Source organism: Electrona antarctica (assembly GCF_951216825.1).
Source record: "Electrona antarctica genome assembly, chromosome: 9".
Classification (NCBI taxonomy): domain Eukaryota; kingdom Metazoa; phylum Chordata; class Actinopteri; order Myctophiformes; family Myctophidae; genus Electrona; species Electrona antarctica.
In genome coordinates this window covers 39,135,596-39,158,560 of record NC_136790.1, presented here as the reverse complement: position 1 = coordinate 39,158,560, position 22,965 = coordinate 39,135,596, and the positions used below count along the sequence as shown (strand labels likewise).

The window sequence follows — 22,965 nt, the reverse complement described above, 5'->3', positions numbered from 1 at the left end:
TAAAAACACAGGTCCCTATAAAAGTAATTGATGGCTGCTTTACACGTTTTGTGAAAAGGCTTTATGGAAGATCTCTTTTGTCACTTCCTACAACCCTCTCAGAGGGTAGAACCTTGGTGTGATCTTTAATTCTCACGTGGCAGTTTCATCCAAACCAACCTTTTTCGTTCATACTTTTTCATTTTATTCTGTGAGGCCTTCCTTATCGTTACTGTCCGGCAGAAACCTTATGTTGTAAAACGTTGCTTTTATACATTTAAAAATGTATAAAACCCACAGACGGACTTAATGCTCATGATTAAATGTTACCAACTTATAATGAGAATAAGACCAACTATATGAAGATAGTTTGAAAATGGGCAAAGTCGTCCTTTAATCACTTCCAACCTTGAAATGAAACCTTGTCAATTAAAACAGCATGAATTGTGGGAAATTTCTGTGTAAGTCTATGAGGACTTTGATGGTTCTGCAGCCCCCTCTGCCATGTTACTTTTGATTGATTGATTGATGAATTTATTAACAGATTGGAGAATTACAGTACATTTCAAGCACAACTCAATACAAAACTGTTAACTGTGGACGACACCATAAAGTATTACACTTGTTTACAATAGGGCCCACCATGTTCAATTCATCATTTATTTTACACAGTTGGAGCAGACGCTGCGTTTTGAGACAGGGGAGGGAGATCATGATTCATTGGAGTCACGCAGCCTGGCGCAACAGAATGTGGATTTGCGCAGGAGACTAGATGAAGAGCAAGCAGCCTACAAGCGTAAACTCACTGCCTACCAGGAGGGACAGCAGAGGCAGGCACAGCTTGTGCAGAAGTTGCAGGCCAAGGTATGCTTTCTAAAATTAGACTTTTCTTCCTGTGACGTTACTGTAAGCTTCAAGTCATAGAAGAGTGAAACGTTACCATTTCAGGTACTACAATACAAAAAGAGGTGTGGAGATCTAGAAAAGACACTGCAGGAGAGATCTTCAGAACAGGAGCAACACAGGCTCAGTGTGAGTGCCATTATGAGCTAATTCAAGCATTAGACAAAGCTTGCATATTTTATTCACCTCAACATTGTCTGACCTACATTTAACAAGCACGTACAGCATTTCTCATAAACATGTCTTGTTATTAATGTCTTCGTATTTAGGGTAACAGTGAAACATCAAACAACGAACAGAGCAGCAACTTAGAGGATGCTTTAATCCGACTAGAGGAAGAACAACAAAGGTACGTGATCATTGTCATTGTCAACACGTGTATTGATTTAGAGTTGAAATTGCAGTCTGTGGGATTTATATTAACGTGATTATGTTTAATGCATGAAGTTATCTGGAACATGATGTCAAAATGTAAACATTGCTCCATTCACACCATGTCCTCAGTTATCTGACCATATACCGGTACTAGTCAGCAAACAGCACACACACGTATTGCTATATTTCTGTCTGTCTCGTCTGCAGGAAGAAATGTTATTTATGCTCAGGTACTGTGTACATTATGTTGTCCTTGCAGAAGCAGCAGTTTGTCTGCAGTGAATGCCATGTTGCGAGAGCAGTTGGAGCAGGCTGGACTGGCCAACGAGGCTCTCAGCCAGGACATACGCAGGCTCACAGTTGATTGGACAAAAGCCAGAGAGGAACTGGAGCAAAGGGAGTGTGATTGGAGAAGAGAGGAAGAGGTGGGGAATGTATACATTAAAACAACAAATGATTGAATACATTAAATTCACGTTATTTACTTCTGTCTATGCTGTCTCTCTGCTCCCTTTAGTCTTTTCATAGTTACTTCAGCAGTGAACACAGTCGTCTCTTGACACTGTGGCGACAAGTGGTTGGATTCCGCAGGCATGTCTGTGAACTGAAGAGTGCCTCTGAAAGGTTAATATTAACAACTTGGGGGAAGAAAACCCATATTATTGTAGCTGGAGCTCATACATTAAATGAGATTTAATATATATTATTTATTTTAAAATGATAATTTATAAAAAATATCTTTTGTCCACATGTTTGGTTTCTGTGGCAGTGGGGTGTGATTTATGTTTTACTGAAAGTGGAGCGCCACAGGGTGACACTGTTGGAATCTCACATTGTCCCGTTTGTACAAAGACAATCATTTTATTTTGACACAGCCCCAGTCAAGATACAGAACAGGGAAAGAGGGCTGATTGACTGTATAAAGAACACTAGACAGTCAGTCCATTTAACACAGTTGTTAACTGCTGCACCGGAGCACCATTCTGTTGCTCAGAAACAAACCACACCCCACTGCCACAGTATATCACACATGCATTTGCTTTGAGTTCAGAAGAATGGGGTTCTACTGTAACTCATACGATGCTTACATTGTGGCACTGTTTTCTCTCTCACTGTGTCTCAACTGTTGTCCCATCTTCCCTCAGGGATCTGTCAGACATGCGTAATGAGCTGGCTCGGGTGTCCCACTCTACCCAGTTGTCCTGTGCTGGTCTGTCCACTGCAGTCCACAGTCGGGAGGGAGGGATGGCCCTGTCACTGGAGCGGGAGACCGCTCTGCGCGCGCAACTGGAGCACCAGCTGAGAGAACGAGTGTCAGAGCTGATGAGTCTTCAGACCCGGACAGACGCAGAGAGAACTGAGCTCAATGCCAGGTCAGGCAGATGAAAGATCAGACTCAGGCCTATAACCAGTTTGTCATTGGATAAATGTGAGTTTATGGGATTAATAACAACAATGTGTTGGATCATCAGGTTGTCAGATGCAGTGCGAGAGGGGGAGAGGCTAAAGGGGCAAATTGACGATAGAGACAGAGATATCGCCATGTTGACCAGAAGACTTGAGGTGAGAGACTGGGCCATTATGGCCCCTGGATATACTGCATATACTTATTTGTCAGGTCCTTCCATCCCTAAGATTCTGACTTTCATCTTTTTGCAGGAACAGAATAGCAATGATGAGACAGACATGCAGGTGATGAAAGCACACAGTGAGACATTGCTGGACACACTGCGTGACATTGCTCAGGTAACACACACACACACACACACACACACACACACACACACACACACACACACACACACTCTCTCACAAAAACTCATTTTCATATCAGGAAATGTCACATGAGGTTTGTAATGTCATTTTAGACTCTCTTGTCTGATGGAGACTCTTCATCAGAGGCGGACCAGGACAACTCTAGTGCACCATTGTTGGCCTTGATCCACGGCCCCTCAGCTCACCTCTCCTCATCTCCACGGCGATCCTCCTCTCCTACTCGATTCTCCTCAGTTCCTCCTCTCTCAGAGGCCAGCCTGTCTGCTCTGCGCTCTGCCATCACCAACAGGCAGCTACAGCTACAGGTTAATACTTTTAGTGATTTAGTTTTATTGTCTCCACCAGGCCGATTAAGGCATGGGGAGAGAGTATTTTGTTGCACTCTGTCTGTCTGTCTCTGTCTGTCTGTCTGTCTGTCTGTCTGTCTGTCTGTCTGTCTGTCTGTCTGTCTGTCTGTCTGTCTGTCTGTCTGTCTGTCTGTCTGTCTGTCTGTCTGTCTGTCTGTCTGTCTGTCTGTCTGTCTGTCTGTCTGTCTGTCTGTCTGTCTGTCTGTCTGTCTGTCTGTCTGTCTGTCTGTCTGTCTGTCTGTCTGTCTGTCTGTCTGTCTGTCTGTGTGTGTGTGTGTGTGTGTGTGTGTGTGTGTGTGTGAGTGTGAGTGTGTGTCCTTCCGTCTGTGTACAGCTAATCTCCGGCACTGTTAACCCGGATGCCACCTGGATGCCAACGATGAACCTCTGCCCCAAATATTCTAGAACGGCCTGTTATAGCGCCACCAGGAAGCCGACTTTTGAAAAAAAAATTTTTTATATTACTCATTCAGATTCTGTCCAAGAATCCCGCAAATCGTTACACACTATCTCTAGTCATGTGTTCAAGATGGATCTGTCCGATATTTCATATTCCATCCTAATTGGCTAACATTGGCTTTCAAAGTTTGCAGGATTGGCCCGTTTTGAACAAAAAGCCTCAAATCATGAACAGAGCGTGCAATTTAAGTGAAATCTTTCACAGACTTTCCTACTAGGCTGAGGAATATATCCTACCCTTTTCACATTGGCCTGTTATAGCACCACCAACAGGTGGATTTTTGCAAAACACATTTTTGGAACAAAATGCCTCAAATCATCCAATTGCCATCCAAGAAATGGCACTCTTTTCGCATTGGCCTATTATAGCGCCACCACTGTTCTTTGCCAAAGCTGAGAGAAACCACCCAAACACTCAACCCTTTTGTTGTTGTAACGTGCAAATTATACAGTAGATTAATCTGGGGTCTATTTATCACTTACTCCAATTATTTACTGTAATGATTTCTGTTTTTGTTCTCAGGATGTTCGAGGACGTTTATTCTCTGCTCAGTCATCAGTGCAACAGTTGCGCCGGCAGCTAGCAGAGGCCGAATCAGCCAAGAGAGACATGGAACAGCGCAACCAAGCGTTGCAAGGAGAGAGAGACACTGCACAACGAGAGAGGGAGTCCACACAGAGAGAACGGGAACGTATCAGGCATGAGAGAGATGCACTGGCCAGGTAAATGGATTTGTTGTTACAAATTCTCCTCAATCCTCAAGTGTCAAATTAAATTGTGTATCCTCAGTACCATGATCGTTGACACATATTTTGCACTGCACATCTTTTCATCTTGTGTCATTTCCTTCCATTATGCATCTCCCAGTGAGATGGCAAATCTAGAGAAGGTAACCCAGGCAGCACAGAGCAACACCCAAATCCTCCAGATGGATTGTGAGAAGCTGCAGCTGGTGGTGACATCTGCACAGAGGGAGCGCGATCACGAGAGGGAGGAGAAAGAGGCTACTATTCAGGAGAGGGAATGGGCCAAGGCTGAGACTGAGAAACTGTAAGTAATCATAATTTGTAGATGAATCAGTGAATTACATAAACTTATGAAGAAAAATATAAATGGTGCAATCCACATTCTCACATCTACAGTAGATGTTCAGGAGACCACAACCTTGCAGTTCTCCAAAAGTTATACTAGACAACTGTCAAATAAAGAATGTAGCTCAACATCCTCCTCACTGCTTTGATTCTTGCCACTGTGGCCCTGTCATAATTCCAACTGGTGTCACAGATCTGCCATAGAAGTAATTGCATCCGGTTTTGTAAAAGCTTATTTGTATTGCATATGCAATGTCTTTGAGTATTTCTAAAGTTTCAATACTCATGCTATGTACAGTTGGAGGCCATCGATATTGTCCTTTTCTTTTTGCTGAGGTTTGCGTGATCTGCGCAAAAGGACAGTTAATCCATTTTGGGCGGGACCCCCTTTTGGTGTTTTAAACATTATGTTATAATTTAGCTATTGAAAAATAGCAGATCTACAAGCTCAGAGCTTGTAGCTCTGCTATTTTTGAAAAATCGTGAAAATATTTATTTCAGAAAACTGGAGGATTTAGAAGGATTTTTTAAGGCCTAAATGGGTCAAATGATAAGGGACAATATCGGTGGCACCCAACTGTAATACATTTTCTTCCCAGTCAGAAGCAGTGGGATCAGAGTGAGAGTCGATCCTCTGCCCAACGTGGGGAACTGTCTGCAGTGAGGGAGATTCAACAACAGTCGGAGGTTGAGAGGCAGCTGCTAGAGGGAGAGAAGGCACAGCTCTTGGAAGCACTTGCTCGGGTGAGAAAATGTCAAAACGGGCATCAAGAAGGATGCCAGGAGGGGTTGCAACACTCATTTTCTGCGTTCTTCTGATTTTGTGACCAGTTTACAGTTGGGTGCCACTGATATTGTCCCTTATCATTTGACCCATTTAGGCCTGACCTCAAAATTTTAAAAAATCCTTCTAAATCCTCCAGTTTTCTGAAATAAATATTTTCACAATTTTTCAAAAATAGCAGACCTACAAGCTCGTAGCGCGCCACTCGGTGGCGCGCTATGAGCTTGTAGATCTGCTATTTTTCAATAGCTAAATTATAACATAATGTTTAAAACACCAAAAGGGATTCCCGCCCAAAATGGGTTAACTGTCCTTTTGCGCAGATCACGCAAACCTCAGCAAAAAGAAAAGGACAATATCGATGGCCTCCAACTGTACATTTCATCCTCCTTTCTAGGCTGAAAGCAATAATTCAGAACTCACTCTGATGATGAATAAGTTCCAATCAGAGGAGGCGGCACTCATGGACTCTCTGGCCAAAATGGGCGGCATGAATGAAGGCCTAGCCCAGGACAAAGCTGACCTTAACACCATCATCATCCAGGTAGGGCTATTTCATATATATAAGTATATGCCCCGTCCATATGAATGTCTCCAGTCCCTCTCTCAACCTGATCCTGGTGTCTCGTTCTATAAGCTCGAGGAGGAGAAGGCCCTTCTGCAGATACAGAAACATGAGGCGGAGCAAGAGAGGCTCACCATCAGAGATGAGCTGGTCCGAGTAGAGCAGGACAGGCTGGAGCTTGACTCGGCCCGTATCACCCTCCATCAATCCCTGCAGGACTCTGAGCAGAGCAGGGTCACGCTGGAGGCGGAGCTTTACAATCTCAGGACTGAGAAACTTAAACTGCAGGATAAAGTCACTCAGGTATTCTACATTCATCCGCACACTTCTTCTGTCGGCAAGCATGTGTCTCCTCCAATACACGTAATGCTGGCCAGTCCGCTTCTTTTCACTTGACATTGAGGAGTTTCACCAGGAGGAAGTAACTTGTATGGACGTACACACTTATCCTCTCAGTTCTGCTCCCTGCTGACCAACTTGTAAGAGTTGTCAGTGGAGCGTCAGAGATCGTCCTCCCCTGCCGTCTTACCACCCTCAAACACGGCCAATAATGTTCATTGGGATGCCTGGCCAAGCCAGATAGATCGCAGAGGATTCAAACCCTATGTCTCTTTAACTTTACACCCCTGCCAATTTTGCTCAATCAGTATGTTCCTGTTAGGTAGATTGGGTAGATAGATATATAGATGATAGATCGATAGATAGATCGATAGATCGATAGATAGATCGATAGATAGATAGATAGATAGATAGATAGATAGATAGATAGATAGATCGATCGATCGATCGATAGATAGATAGATAGATAGATAGATAGATAGATAGATAGATAGATAGATAGATAGATAGATAGATAGATCGATCGATCGATCGATAGATAGATAGATAGATAGATAGATAGATAGATAGATAGATAGATAGATAGATAGATAGATAGATAGATAGATAGATAGATAGATAGATACCTTTATTATCCTGTGGGGGAAATTCAGTCATCAGGTGGCACAGCAGTTAAGGTTACACAGGTACAGGTAAAGAGTAGGACATTGAAAAAGTACTGTTGGTACAGCAATAAAAACATAATAATAAAAATAGCAACAACAACAAGCATAAACTATATAGAGCGGTCTATCTTGTTGGATGCCTGGATGGAATTAACCCCTGTGGATTTAACCACTCAAAAGCCTAGCTTGTAGATTTGCTATGTGTGCCTAATCTTCACATCAGAATAGGGACGCTAGGGTCATCCTTGGACCTTAAAGAAATGACCCTTACAGGTGATGGACTGCAGTTCTTTTCCTCTAGTTTCACCTCTTATCCTTTCTTGGCAGCTGTGTGGCGAGGTGAGCTCTCTGGGATCAGAACTGGGCATGGTCAGGGGAGAGGGCCAGCGACAAGAGGTCACTTTAGAAGAGGTTGGCCGCGGCCGGTCAGAGCTAGCCAGAGAGAAGGCAGCACTGGTGGTCCAGTTGACTGCATCTGAGAGGGAGAATGCCATGCTGACGGAGGAACTGACCGCATTCAGGTGTGTGTCTGTGTACTGTACACATGTGCGCACTTCTGTGTGTTTGTGTGTGTGTGTGTGTGTGTGTGTGTGTGTGTGTGTGCACATGAGAAAGGCTCTCTGTCTGTCTGTGTTACGAGTGCTTGCCTCCCTACCCGTGCAGGTCTGAGCGTGAGTCCCTGGAGACTAGTCTGTTCGAAGTGCAGCAGCAGCTGGCTCAGGTGGAGTCTCGCAGAGAGCAGCTGGAAACCGAGATCCAAAGTCTTTGCTTACGCAGTGAGAATGCAACAGGTGAATGGAATAAAATGACATGATATAAATTCAGCTCAAAGTGCTTTACAGAGCATAGAGAAAAAGAAAAGAAAAGACATAAAACAACATTAAAATAATAGCAGTAATGCAATACAGTGAGGACATTAATAACAAGTCTTTTAAAAGCTCAACTAAAACCAAGAGATTGGAAGTAGCTGTGCTTTAAAAATGTCTACAGAGGCTGCCTGTCAATGGTATAGTGGGAGTTTGTTCCACGCTGTCGGCCCGTAGAAGCCTGTTTTTTTGTTGTCATTTCTTTAGGCACATCGAGCCGGCCAGGCAGTCATGTAGGTAGGAAGGTACGAGAGTTATACATTTATAGTTGCGTTTGAGCTTGTAGATCTGCTATATTTGGTGAAGAGACTATATTTGGTGTACTGTAGACTGAAAAAGAACACGCCAAGTAAAGTGCAAGTGACATTGATAAATTCCAAATATTATCAAAGTATTCTGAGTCACCCCTGGACTTGCGTCAAGGTACCCTAGGGTGCCACTTCACCCACTTTGAGAAACCCTGCAATAGATGATGAGAATTGATCCATTTATTTCCAAGTGACATAACTATAACATGTCCTGGCAACGCTCATTTCTCCCCTCTATATTTGTAAAAAACAAAACATGATTAAACAGAACATTAAAAAAACAAAAAAAGCAAACAAAAAAAAACGATAATTTCTCCCAACGCAACAGAAGAACAAGAGAATACTCAACGTCTGGTTGTGTTGTGTGATTGTCTCTTTGTGATGGCACTTGCAGCGGAACTGAGGCGTGTGCGTTCAGATGGGGAGAACCTGCTCTCCCATAATGAGAGGGAGAGAGAGGCTCTGGCTCAGGCCCTGAACACTGCACAGCTAGAGGCTCAGCTGACCATACAAAAAGCCATCTCTGACAATCAGGAGGAGGTGGAGAGATTGGCCTCAGAAAAGGTGAGAATTTCCATTTGCACTGTTGCTACTTTGCATGAATTGCATGTATTATTACATTTTGAAATGAGCTGTGAAGCAATCGCTATTGTAATGAGGCTGTCTGTTTGTGCTATACCGTACTGTATGTACTGTATGTATGTGCACAATGGCTTAATACACTATCATCAAATCACAATATTGACACTATCTAACATATGGTGCAATTTGGTGGTTAACCAAACACGCTCAACCTGTTTCCCCATTGGGGCTTTTTATCCTAGTTTAACATTTTAAATATTTTTCTAAATGGGAATGTCAAGAAAAAAAGAAAGAATTGTCCATATATGGGCATTCCCAGCCGATGCCCTAATACAATCCCTGTTATGCCCATATATGGAGATCCCTGATGTCATCAATATTAAACCCATATGGGAATGTCAATATATGACCTTATTGTGACGGTCTCATGATAACCACTGTGGTTGCCGTGACACGACTCAGACTTGCAAATGAACCAAGTTGGTACAACACATGGATCTCCAATCTCCATACGTGGAGTTAACTATCATCACCTGGAACTCCACACTGTATATGAAGATCACAACACTGACCTCATCAAACTCCGGATAGCCATACATAGTTTGTTTGACATACTAGTTATGAGATACTATCATACAAGAAAGTATAGTAGTAAGTAAGTAAGGCTTAAAACTTAAGTGGTTAAAGGTTGGATGATGGGCTGTGACTGTTGACTGTGCTTGTGATTGACTTGGCTGTCATGTTCCACAGGAGGCCCTGCGCCACCGCCTGATGGCTGAACATGAGGGGGCGTTGCGGAAGGTCAGAGAGGAATTTGAAGAGCAGCTCCTCCGAGTGGAAAGGGACAGGGAGCTACTGCGGGACGAACTAAGGAGCCTCCACCATGACAGAGATCAATGTCTCCTACAGGCTGAGACGGAGAAACAACAGGTCTGAACTGTGTCCCTGGTTCAGAGAGAGAGAGAAAGAGAGAGAGAGAGAGAGAGAGATAGAGAGAGAGAGAGAGAGACTGGATGTGTGTGTGAAAGAGAGATGCTGTTGTGTAGCCCATAATACTGAATGCATTGTCTGCATTACTCTTCATCATACTGTAACCTCCATATAGAAGAAAAGGCCGCACACTCATAGCCACAATGCTGGAAAGTGGAAATGTATTAACAGAAACCAACGTTTCGACCTGTAAGGTCTTCTTCAGGGACACCATTTTACTACTTAGTCTTTATTTTATCATTTATATTGTTGCTATTCAGCCTACTTCAGTAATATAGTTATCTTTTGCAAATGCATTTTTGCAAAGTACATGAATATAACCATAAATATAGCGTAACACAGCTATTTATCTAGGACTGATAGCATGTTTTTGTTCTCTCCCTAGGCCCTTTCCCTGAAGGAGGCAGAGAAAGCACTTCTGTCTGACAGGATGTCCACCCTGCAGGCTGAGCTGTCCACTGTAGCCCTGGAGGCCGATAGAACTGCCAGAGAAGCAGCTCATTACAAAGAACAGGAGCGGGTAATAATACTGTGATGTCTGTCTGTTAGACTCTAACAGACAGTTAGAGCATTGATTCTCAACCTTTTCAATTTCCCACTGTTTGATCTACATTAGGCTATTGACCCTTGTTTGATAAAATGTTTATCTCAGTGTTCCTCACTGTATATATTTTTGTTATATTATTTCTTCTCTTACTTAATATATTATTATGTCTAAAATGTTGTACAATCTTTTAGCCGAACAAGTCCCAACAATATTTTTCTGCTTGTAGTTGTACTATAAGTTAGTGACAAATAAAACCTTCTTGATTTTTGGGACGCCATCTACACTGAGTCTGTAAAACCAGCGTCTCAGAGTTAATTTAACTCAGAGTGTACCAAAGGAGACATTTGGTTCCACTTGTACACTCCCAGAGTTACAGATCCGTAAGGGTCCATTTAGCTCCTATTATTACATGGCTTGGTTGAATGCTTGATTCTGATTGGTCAATCGCTTAATTCAGCAGTGAATTATGTGTCGATAATGACCGCTGCCTAATCAAACCCTCTGAGCACCAGCTGCGCCCCCGCTTGATTTACTGCTGTTTCCAACATGACAGCCATGTAAACACACACACACTAGTGACACACAATGTCATTTACAGCTAAACATTGCTCTTAAAAATGTTTTTGAAAACATTTGAGCGAGAAATAGACGAAGCAGGACCCGAAAATGGATTCTATTTCAACTCATTTTCCGAAAGTGCTGCAGCTGCAGACGCAGCCAGCACGAACTTATGGAATACTTTTTTTGTTGTGTTTTGGGTCAATGTATTAATTTATGTTAGTTAGCCATGTAATAAGCGGGATAATATCTGCCTCGGTGGTTAAACTCCCTGTCGGTGAATTATCTCCCGACAATGACCACCTAGCCAGATATTATCCCTTACTTAATCACTTCGCTACGGACCCCTTGGAAGACCCTTAAAACCAGTGTTTTAAAGCATTTTATTGTGTTTTTTTCCCTCCAGACCAGAGTTGGAGCTCTGACCAGCGAGCTACAAGAGCTTCGTTCTCAACAGGAGGACACAGCCAGTGTTCATGAGAGGAGCCAAAACAGTCTCCGGGAAACCTGCACTGAACTACAGACACGAGCTGATGTCGCTCTCAAAGAGGTAAAACATCCTAGCATCCTCTTCAGTGTTTAATTTACAGTGTGTACAAATTGGGGGGGAAAAAAGAAAATAACACCCTCGCTTCCAGTTAGAGCAATGCAGAGGCGCTCTGTCAGCCAGTGAGGAGAGCAGAGACCAGGTCAGACGGGGCATGCTGGACACAGAACGGCGCCTCAGCCAAACCCGGGACGTGGGAGAGGGCTCCAGACGAGATGGGATGGAGCTGCGACGCACCCTTGCTGATGTCACCAAGGAACGAGATACTCTCAACCAATCAAATGTCCAGCTAAGGGAGACATTGAGAAGTGCAGAAACTGAGCGAATCAGGTAAAATCCTGTACAGAAATTATATAAATTAAATAAGAGGGGCGCCACTGCCAGTTCAACCACATCATTGTGATATCCCAACATGTCATTCCTCCTCTTTGACCCGGCTTTCCCGTCTCGTTCCACTTTCCTGTCCAAGCAAACAGAAAAATGCCATAAAATGATGTTTAAAATGAAGAAATAGGCATATGTAAGTGGCGTCATCATAATTTATGTGTACACGTCCCAGTGTGAAGCGCCAGTGTGAGGAGAAGGAGCAAAGATTAGCTGTGCTGGAGGAGAGTTTGTCGTCGGCCCAGAAGGAGGTGGCTGAGCTACGCAGCTGTCTGAGGGAGGTTGAAAGGTCACGACTTGAGGCCCGACGGGAGCTCCAGGAACTACGCAGACAGGTCAGAATCACGAGTCACGACTCATACAGTTGGGTGCCACCGATATTGTCCCTTATCATTTGACCCATTTAGGCCTGACCTCAAAATTTTAAAAAATCCTTCTAAATCCTCCAGTTTTCTGAAATAAATATTGTCACGATTTTTCAAAAATAGCAGACCTACAAGCTCGTAGCGCGCCACTCGGTGGCGCGCTATGAGCTTGTAGATCTGCTATTTTTCAATAGCTAAATTATAACAATGTTTAAAACACCAAAAGGGGTTCCCGCCCAAAATGGGTTAACTGTCCTTTTGCGCAGATCACGCAAACCTCAGCAAAAAGAAAAGGACAATATCGATGGCCTCCAACTGTATGTACACCTCATATAGGAACGGAGGAGCCTCAAAGTTGAGCTTATTACTACCTTTGGTTTTCATTCTCTAGACTACATCCACTCAATATTTTGGCAGCTGTAGAATTGAGAATTTTTCCAGGGTTGAGTGCACGTGATGAGATCTTTGCTTCTCCTGCATGGCTCCAGGTGAAGGTGCTGGATGGCGAGAAGGAGCGGAAGGGGAGGGAGGTGGCCGAACTGCAGACTCGCCTGTCACTGGAGGAGCAGAGAGAGGAGGACCGAGTGAAGGAGATTTCCACTCTCAAGCAAAAGCTAACCGAGGCTGATTCAGCCAGAAACTCCTTCAAGAAAGAGGTGAATTCAAAACATTTCCATGACGCATCTTTATGAATGAGAAATGTCCTCGATATATCATATATGTAGTGGAGTCCACAGTAATTTTGTAATACTTTCTACCTGTGTGTGTGTGTGTGTGTGTGTGTGTGTGTGTGTGTGTGTGTGTGTGTGTGTGTGCGTGTGCGCGTGCGCGTGTACTAGTTTTCCATGATCCAAAAGCAGCTGTTGGATTCTGAGGCCGGCTGGCGAGGCTGTGAGAGAGAGCTCACTTCTCAGCTACAGGAGGCACGTGGCTGCGAGAAGAAGCTTCAGGACGAGGCCAGGAACCTGGCACTTCGAGCCCAGACGTCTCAGGACTGTGCCGTTCAGTCCAGTCTGCAGCTGAGTGAAGCCCAGGGCCGCCTGGCCGCTACCGAGGCGGAGCTGGCCCGGGCCGAGTCCGCCAGGAGGGAGCTGGAGTTCCGCCTGGGCAGCCTGCAGTCGGCGCTAACGCGTACGCTGGGCATTGGCGTTCGGGGCCGGAGCAGCCTCAGTGGAGGCAGGGGCAGGAGCCCTGCGGGAGGCTCCCCACTGCCCAGCATGATCTCACGGAACCGTAGCATGTCACCCTTACGCTCCTCCATGTCACCCCAGAAAGGTAGCAATGTACCGAGAGAGAAGCACTTAAGAACAACTTTAGAATATTTTTGAGGGGCGCTAGATTGATCGATTGATTGATTGCCCCTCTATATCCAGCTTTTCGTGTATGTGCAAACACAAACTTCGTCCTACACAAACAAACGCCATTGACAATGAATGGACAATTTTGAGTGTTCGTGTAAACACAAACATTGCAGACAAAAGTCTTCAAAAGCAACTTGTGATTGGTCGAAATGAGATGATGTATGATGATGTATGATAAGAGCGCCCCTCACTTCACACGGGTGTGATTTTTATAATATAACTGTAACATGTTAATAATCAATGGTTTAATAATAATAATGATAATAATAATACCACCTTGAATTTATATAACGCTTTTATAACCCAGAGTCGCTTTACACACCCGTTTCGACTGGTATGTGTGTGGGGGGTCACTGGGAGAGGGTTAGATATCAACTTTATTAGGGGAAAAAAGCAAGTAAGTAGCAGTAAAACACTAAAGGTTTTAGGACATGAATGTGTTACTGTTCATAAGATAAAGATAGCTATGATAGTTGCAGTGTAATTGTGAATGTTGTTTTTGTTTTCTACAGATATTGGGTTGAGTACCTCTGATAATACATTATTAGGTTCAGGTGCTTTATCTCCAGAGAGGGGCGATACTCCCCTTCCTCTCCCTCTGCCGGAACTTGACCCGGAGACTCTGCGAAGTGGCCTGAGAGATTTCCTCCAAGAGCTACGAGATGCACAGAGAGACCGGGTAAGGCCGTAACACAACAGTGCCATAGAGCGTCGCAGTCCCGCCTCCTACCCTGGACCAGGAAATTAAACTCAATGCATTTTTCCCATAGACATTTGGGCGGACAAAGCCAACTCGAGTCGTGACAACTCATGACAACACAAACAATATTTTGGACCAAACAAATAATTACAAAGAAGAAAAACAACAAAAAAAGTGTTGTAACCTGCCGTTTTTTTTCTCTTTCTAATTATTTGTTTGGTCCAAAATATTGTTTGTGTTGTCATGAGTTGTCACGACTCGAGTTGGCTTTGTCCGCGGCGTAACCGTCTTTAAATAAATACTTTAAGAAATGTCTATGAGGAAAATGCATTGGGTTTCATTTCCTGGTCCAGGGTAGGAGGCGGGACTGCGACGCTCTATTGTGAAGATTCACTGGAATACATATTTTTGTTTGTTTATGATTCAAGTGTTTGGTTCCAATTACTGTTACAGGACGATGCCCGATGCCAGTTAGGGGCTCTGCAGCGACAGCTGGAGGAGGTGACCGGGGAGAGAGACTCCACTCAGAACCGTCTTACTCAGCTACAAAACTCATTTCAGGAATGCCAAGAAGGTAGAAGCGTGTTTTATTGATCAATCTCATTCATTTGTTGGGTGGAAACCTTCGAAAACAGTTACATTTCATGAAATGGAAAAAAAAACCCTGTATAACCTGTATACCAATGGATCCGATGTAGTTATTATTTAGTCCTCAAAAAAGGTCTTGTTAATACTTTTCATTGGTTAAATATTTATCAAAAATCACACTCGTGTGAAGTGAGGGGCGCTAATATATTAAAGTCTAACTCATGTTGATTAGGTGATGTAAAACAAACGGTGCCATTAAACGCCATTAACAATAAAGAGACAATATGACGTAATGAGGCACATTATGACATAATTTCCCCTTCATTGTCAATGGCGTTTACAAAACAAACATTGAACTAAAGACAAACATTAAACCTGTATATAGGAGGGGCTAGCGCCCCTCAAGAATAGTAGATGCACAAGCTCACAACGTGTCGCACCATGACATGTTGTGAGCTTGTAGTTTGGCTATTTTTTATACTTTGTGACACAGTAGTGTGACGCAGTAGGGCATTAATTAACAAACGAATTATGAAAATATGGAGATACAGGCTTTAGGCCCGACAGCCACGATTTAATTATGTACTCTCGAACAGACTGAACAGACCTTGTACCTTTAGAGTTCTGCCTGATCCCTCAGTGTGTGCGTGTGTGTGTGTCTGTGTGATGATCCCTGTTCATCTAGGGAAGCGTGGTGTGGATGGGCGTCTGAGCACCACCCAGACACTGCTTCAGCAGCAGGAGGAGGCAGTAAGGAGAGGAGACAGGGAGCGGCGATCTCTTACTGACAGAATCAAGGATTTAGAAAGGGCACTGCAAGCGGCTGAGACGGATAAAAAACAAACACAGGTATAGAAGCCCGCTGGTGCATGTGAACACACGCACTGTCCGACGTTACCGTATGCCAGAACTCAGCGGTGCTCCGGGAGTGTGCAGAACAAAATGGCAGGGAATGTAATAACAACAGATGCTGCAAACAAAATGTGACACCCCATGTCAACTCTCCTTATGTCTAGTTTTCTAACTCCAGCTCCATTCAGTACAAACATTTCACCTTTTGAACAACAGGGGGAGCATGGACATACTGTACTGAAGAGTGACAGTTCAAAGAGAGAGGGGGATTTGGTAGGCAAAATGTGAAGGGAAAAGATTCAGATTCAGTTGTACAGTATGAGGCAAGAAGGGGAAGAAACCCTTTGAATGAAAGGTATATACAGAGAGAGAGGACGGCAGTCAGCTATAGATCAACTCTGTGTAGTTTATGTCTGTCTGGCTGCTTAGTGACAGTGTTTGTGGACCGTCTGTGTTTGCCTCTGTACGTTTGGAGTTCCAAACCCTGAATCCTCATTAGAGAACCAGACTATCCGATGCCCAACTGTATACTTAACGCAACTTAAAAGACTTGATTTTGGGGCAGGCAGCACTGTCATGCGATAAAATAAATGATTTGCCACAACAGTGAAAAATGATGACGTGAAATGGTTTCACACATCGTCCCTCTCCCTGCTGTGTCTCTGCAGGAGCAGTTGAATAAGCAGCGTGCCGCCGAAATGCGCCTGGAAGCGGAGAGGAGACGTTTGCGCGAGGCCCTGGAGGCGGCCGAGGCTCGGGCCACCAGGGTGGAGTTGGGGCGGCGTAGTTTGGAGGGGGAACTGCAGCGGCTCAAACTGAGCCTGGGGGACAGAGAGGCCGACAGCCAGGCTTCACAGCAGCGTCATGACTCCCTGCTCAAACAGGTACACAGTGGGCATATAGCAAGCACAGTGCTCAAGACCTTAGGCCATTGTGCTTCTACAAATGCCTTCTAAATCAGTAGTTCTCACACAAAAAAAATAGCCACGCTGTGAGCATGTATATATGCTCACAGTGAGCATGTATATAGCCAACGCAAAAATCTGAAATGACACAGATGCTCTCCCAGTTTTAATGTGATAAAAAAAACTAAAAGGTTATAAACATCTACACATTGATGCCTTTACATGTCCAAATGATATGGCTTCTACATACAATTTACAATTTAGGCATTTAGCAGACGCTCTTAATCCAGAGCATACTGTAAACCTATAGCCTGTAATCATTTGTTGTGATTTCTACATTATTTGTCATATCTCAGGTTGCAGACGGAGAAAGTTGTGTGGCTTTGCTGCAGAGAGAGGTGGAGAGGTTGAACCATGCTCTCGTCAAGGCACAAGAAAGTGAATCATTCCTTAAAGAGAGGAACCAGTGCTTGAATCAGAACCTGCAGGAGGTCTCGGCTGCTCACAGCAGCACCCAGGGACGGCAGGCGGCTCTACAGAAGAGTCTGAGTGTGGCAGAACAGGACAGGAGACAACTGCAGGTTGGTGAGAAAGAGCGGGTGACGAAGTATAAATTAGAGACCATTGCTAATTTGGTAGATAGCAGTGATGAAACAATTCCTCTGTGCTGTTCAGGAACGGATGGATGAAGTACAGGTGTCCTTGATGGAAGGGAAGAGAAACATAGCTACCCTTACTGAGCGTGTGCAGAGCCTACAGTGCGAGCTGAATCAGAGTGAGCTGAGACGAGAGGAACTGGAGGCCGAGCTCAACAATGCTCAAGAGGTGATGGAGAGAGAGTGTTAATCAGTATTGTTTTCCATCCATCTCAGCTGTTTAATTGATGTGTGCCAGTTGAACCAACTCAGAGTGACGCCCTTTTGTGCGGTATCATACAGGCTCTCCGGCAGCGTGCAGCCAACCTTGCGGAAGCCCAGGCCAATGCCAAGTCGGCCCTGACAGAACGGGCATCTGCAGATGAGAGACTGCGTGCACTTCAAAGAGCAGTTGCCATGCTGGAGACTGAGAAGAAAGACGCTGAGAGACAGGCAGTCAGGCTGGAGAAAGATAAAACTGCACTGAGGAGTATACTGGATAAGGTTGGGAACAATTTAAATCAAATTGAACTGAACACAAAATCAATGCACACAAATGTATTTTTTACAAATGGATAAATTAACACTAAGGATTTTACTGGGTGTACCTATACATCCCGTGCAACATTTGGTTTACCCCAGCATCCTCTTTTCATGCGGGGGTGTTTTGTGCGTGACTCTACTGTTCTTAGATTGAACGTCAGAAGCTGAAGACGGAGGAAGGCAACATGCGTCTCTCTGCCGAGAAGAGCCGTTTGGATCGCTCTCTGAATACAGCCGAGCAAGAATTACAAGAAGCACAACAGCACATTGCACTGCTGCAGGTGGGAAGGAGCACTGCTGTAGTGCTCAGTCTCGAGACCACTCTCAAGAAGACCACATTTTGATGGTCTCTGTCTGCTTTCAGTTTCACCTACTTGGTCTTGAGTTGGTCTCGGGACAAGAGGACTTCCAACCAGTGCATTAACTAAGTCATTAACTGTAGCCAGTGCTGCAAATAAAGATTGTTTTCATAATTCATTCATTTTTAGGTTTAGGTACTTGATTAACCTTTGTGATGAACTTGGACCTTAAAATAAAGCTAAGATATCGTAATAAACTACAACATTATGGTAAATGCTCATGGCATGTTATCTTAACCTAAATCAATATCTTGAAATTGCTTAGGCGAATGTCTACACAGCAATCAAAAACATAACTTAATTTTATAATATGCAGGATGAGCATTAATTACGTTGCAAATGGCAAACCACAGATTATTCCATTACTAAAACTTGTCAATGTTTCGATTGATGTCTGCTATTCAGAAGCTGTAACAGAAAGCTCGTATCATCTTCCCTGTGAACGACAGGACTGTATTAATTCACTGATTCAGTATTACTGACATTTGAATATAAAACTCCCCTGTCGCATAATTGTCTCCACCAGGCCGAAGGGAGAGAGTATGTTTTGCACTCCGTGTGTGTGCGTCCGTCCGTCCTTCCTTCCTTCCGTCCGTCTGTTACCAGCTAATCTCCGGCAACGTTGGCCCGATCCATGCCAAACTTTGCACACACACTCCCTGGATGCCAACGACGAACCTCTCCCCCAAATATTCCTCAATGACCTGTTATAGCACCACCATGAGGCCGATTTAGGCAAAACACATTTCTGTAGATTACTCGTACATCCATACATCACACAATTCGGTATACACTATCTCCATAGTCATGTGATCAACACGGATCTGCACCATTTCCCATCTTCCTTCCTGATTGGCTAAGATTAGCTTCCAAAGCTCACATGATTGGTCCGTTTCGAACAAAATGCCACAAATCACAAACAGTGTGCAATTTCTGTGAAATTATACACGCACATTTCCACTAGACTGGGGACGTCATGACACAATTTATTTTCCAAACCAGCCTCATGGTGGCGCTATAACAGGGCAATTCCTGTTTTTACCTATAACTGCATCGTTCTGTGTACAACTTTGTATGCGCACTCCCTAGAGGCATGGAAAAACATTTTCCCTGCATCCCTCCACATCTGCCGGTTATAGCGCCACCATGAGGCCGATTTCTGCAAAACACATTGTTTATATTAGTCGCACAGATTTCATCCAAATCTCATGCAAATCGGTATACATGATCTCTGTAGTCATGTGATCAAGACGAGTCTGTTTGATTTCTCAGATTCTACACTGATTGGCTAAGATTGCCTTCCAAAGTCTTCAGGAGTGGCCCGTTTTGTACAAAATGCTGCACATGTCCTGCTCATCCAGAATTCTATCCTCAGAGATGCTATGAGTGATCTGACTCTGCATTTCCTCAACACAATGAAGAAAATTGTTGCAAAAAACAAACAAACATGTTTATATCACTCCTAAACATTTTGCCAAACATCACACACACTCCTATCCTCCTGGTGGAGACCTGTGCCCAGAAGGGCACTTTTTCTAGTTATTTGTGTTTTACTTACATTTGTAAATAATTACGTCCTTTTGAAATATTGCCATGAGAAATTCTGAACCCACACTATAATACACACTATGTCAGACCAACACAATTATACAATTATGGTCTTGGTCTCACACATGGATTTGAATTCTTCTGGTCTGGGTCTTGATTCTGTCTCATAGGTGGTTTCAACTACAGCACTATAACTAACACAACACATGAATTATCTCACAGGCACTGAAACTTTTAGGAAGGAATGAATACAAAATATCTCCAAAGCATGCGTGGTCGGCTTTTACCAGGGCCATTTGTTTTCTTAGCTGCTGTTATTTTTACACCTTTGTGAGGTGAGAGCTTTAGAGACTTAAAGTGTCTGGACCTTGTTGTCATTCCCCACACACTGGGTACTAAAAAACCCAAGCAGCCAAACGGTTCTCAATATGCCAAATACATTCCATAGAACAGATTTAATGTGCTGATGTGGTACATACATAATTTTCCCTTCGTTCATTCTCCAACCACAGGCACCATAACTATAGCTCCATTCAAGACACGGTCACGTTATTTACAACCAGGCAAATGTAACTCCATTTGTAAGTGGTTAGGAATCACTGCAAAATGGCTGTACTATTAGCCTGTGGCCATCCAGCTCTGGCGACATCTGCTCTTTGTTAGAATATAGCTTATATATTGAGCTGTAGAGAATTGTTGTCTTTGTTCTTCTGTTCCCCAATTCCTGTTATTGCTGCTCTTTGGGAAGGATTTTACAAGCATACAGGTATTACATTTTAAGAATGTAATTTTCTGTTGCTTCTTCTCCTTGCACCCTAACCCATAACGAAATCCATCACACATGTTATAAATCCTTAACAGTGAGATCCAATAGAGTACAATAGAATACAATGTGTTGTTCTTGATTACTGTAAATCGCTCTGGATTAAGAGCATCTGCTACATGCCTAAATTCAAATTGTAAATTGTAATACGGAGAGCGATTATTATTATTATTACCTCCATAGAAGTCATATCACTGCTGCTGGTTATGGTATTTATTTGCTGTCTTATATCAAGCCCAAGACCAAGGTTTTGTCACATCTTCCATCGTGTGTGTGTGTGTGTGTGTGTGTGTGTGTGTGTGTGTGTGTGTGTGTGTGTGTGTGTGTGTGTGTGTGTGTGTGTGTGTGTGTGTGTGTGTGTGTGTGTGTGTGTGTGTGTGTGTGTGTGTGTGTGTGTGTGTGTGTGTGTGTGTGTGTGTGTGTGTGTGTCATGAGCAGACTCAGCTGGCTGAGATGGAGCAGTCACACAGTGTGTGTGAGAATTCCGTGAGGCACCGTGACGAAGCACTTCGCGAGTCCGAGAGGCTGAGGTCCAACTACAAGGAAATAGAGCGGACCCTGGCAGCGAGAGAGAGAGCCCACCGTCACAGAGTCAAAGGCTTGGAGGAACAGGTAAAGGCCGAATATACAGTAAAATCCAGATTCTTGACTCACACTGAAAGTATACAAGAATATTTACACTTACTCTAACCACTTAAACCGTGTTGCAATTCTTACAGAATATTCGTTGCAGAATATGGACGCTAGTGTTCAGAAGGTTTAAGAGTTTATTAAACACTCCAGACTTTTCCTGTGTCGAGTGCTGGTCACTCTCTGGTCCTTGGTGAAAAGTCCCTTTGTGTCCTTCCTCTCTTTTCTATTACCATTCAAAGAACAATGTATGCAGGGGGTTTTATGGCTTCTGTATGTAGTTGTATACTGTGCAAATAATGAATACATGGCCTGTTTCCCAGAGGAATCCGTAGAATAATGCGTACAACCTGGTTCATGGCCTTCGTGTATTTGCTGTATGTAAAACTGTGTACATCTGTTCGCTCCACAGGTATCTACTCTGAAGGAGCAACTTCAGCAGGAGATGAAACGACGACAGCCTTCCTTAACCTCATCCTTGTTATCTGGGGGAAAATGAGATGCATCTCTTTGTTTACCAGGCAGCACAAATTCAAGATAGACCAGCATCGAATCATCTTAACAGGAGGAACATGAATGTCTCCGAACATGAATGTCTCCGAACATTAATGTCCAAAACAGAATGTTATATTGTTTTGTATTCAAAGGTGAAGAAAACAGCACTGATCTCCTTAGACTTGGTTCCTATACCATCCTTACACCATGAACAAAATCAAGGTTTATTTGGTACTGAGTCGTTGAGCAAAGGAAGCATTTATTTTTAACAAGTGAATAAATGAGTGGCCCCTTTAACACAATGGTGCTTTGTTGATTGTTTTACAGTGGTTTACAATACCTGTCATAAATCAACAACCGACAGTCTTGCATTGTGGTAATGTAGTTAGCACAGCGGCTACGCAGGGATGTGAATGCCAGCAGTCTGCTGCTGATTGCTGGCAAGCGTCTCTCTCTGGCCCACCACTCAACATCGTCCCTGGCTTCATCCTCTTTATTCAGAAAAGAAACCCAAGACGCCACAGGATTCTCTTCCAATCTGGATGTACTGTAGACCAGGAATGAAAACCACAGCACTGCCAGCACACTGTTAAGCCCGATTTATACTTTACTGTATGACGGTGTTGTGTGCAGACAATAGCTGATCTACAAGCTCACAATTTGCCACATCTGTGACGTGTTGTGTGCTTGTAGAATGGCTATCTTCAGTGTGCAGTACCGTCGTACTACAGAGCATAAATTAGACATTAACCTTGGTCTTGTTCATATTCGTATTAACAATTGGGATTAGGGACCAAACTGAATGGCCAGATGAAGGCTGCAGTTATAAACTGCTGAAGGTTTGACTGATCTTCTAGACTGTGATTTATAAATAGTGTTACATATGACTGGAGAAGTCCAGTATTTACCTGTGATGGTAAACTTACTGTTTATGATAGTGTGTACAACTCCCTACTAATGAGTAACTGACACAAACTAAGTGATTAGTAACCCTCATTAACTATTTTATGACTGCAGGGAACACATGGAATTAATATCTTTGCTAGAGCAATAAACAAGATGTGTACCCAATAAATAATGCCTTGCATAAACACT

The 22,965-nt window shown here is 43.5% G+C and overlaps 1 protein-coding gene across 3 annotated transcripts in view; it reads left to right on the top strand.

The window, feature by feature from the left end:
* The window catches only part of crocc (ciliary rootlet coiled-coil, rootletin), a 26,738-nt gene extending 3,773 nt beyond the window's left edge, over positions 1-22,965 (top strand). For all 3 annotated transcript variants that reach the window (XM_079511411.1, XM_079511409.1, XM_079511410.1), the window contains 34 exons: positions 652-843; positions 928-1,011; positions 1,152-1,231; positions 1,517-1,682; positions 1,775-1,881; positions 2,403-2,630; positions 2,730-2,820; positions 2,917-3,003; positions 3,126-3,338; positions 4,363-4,562; positions 4,708-4,890; positions 5,531-5,675; positions 6,113-6,259; positions 6,353-6,583; positions 7,612-7,805; positions 7,948-8,075; positions 8,853-9,022; positions 9,791-9,970; positions 10,416-10,550; positions 11,542-11,685; positions 11,774-12,012; positions 12,242-12,401; positions 12,920-13,087; positions 13,271-13,706; positions 14,305-14,471; positions 14,946-15,066; positions 15,766-15,929; positions 16,601-16,816; positions 17,194-17,418; positions 17,513-17,662; positions 17,776-17,976; positions 18,165-18,296; positions 21,184-21,357; positions 21,788-22,965. In XM_079511411.1, coding sequence (XP_079367537.1) covers positions 652-843; positions 928-1,011; positions 1,152-1,231; positions 1,517-1,682; positions 1,775-1,881; positions 2,403-2,630; positions 2,730-2,820; positions 2,917-3,003; positions 3,126-3,338; positions 4,363-4,562; positions 4,708-4,890; positions 5,531-5,675; positions 6,113-6,259; positions 6,353-6,583; positions 7,612-7,805; positions 7,948-8,075; positions 8,853-9,022; positions 9,791-9,970; positions 10,416-10,550; positions 11,542-11,685; positions 11,774-12,012; positions 12,242-12,401; positions 12,920-13,087; positions 13,271-13,706; positions 14,305-14,471; positions 14,946-15,066; positions 15,766-15,929; positions 16,601-16,816; positions 17,194-17,418; positions 17,513-17,662; positions 17,776-17,976; positions 18,165-18,296; positions 21,184-21,357; positions 21,788-21,874 — 5,745 coding nt within the window. In that variant the 3' untranslated portion in view covers positions 21,875-22,965. The remainder of the gene's footprint in view (positions 1-651; positions 844-927; positions 1,012-1,151; positions 1,232-1,516; positions 1,683-1,774; positions 1,882-2,402; positions 2,631-2,729; positions 2,821-2,916; positions 3,004-3,125; positions 3,339-4,362; positions 4,563-4,707; positions 4,891-5,530; positions 5,676-6,112; positions 6,260-6,352; positions 6,584-7,611; positions 7,806-7,947; positions 8,076-8,852; positions 9,023-9,790; positions 9,971-10,415; positions 10,551-11,541; positions 11,686-11,773; positions 12,013-12,241; positions 12,402-12,919; positions 13,088-13,270; positions 13,707-14,304; positions 14,472-14,945; positions 15,067-15,765; positions 15,930-16,600; positions 16,817-17,193; positions 17,419-17,512; positions 17,663-17,775; positions 17,977-18,164; positions 18,297-21,183; positions 21,358-21,787) is intronic.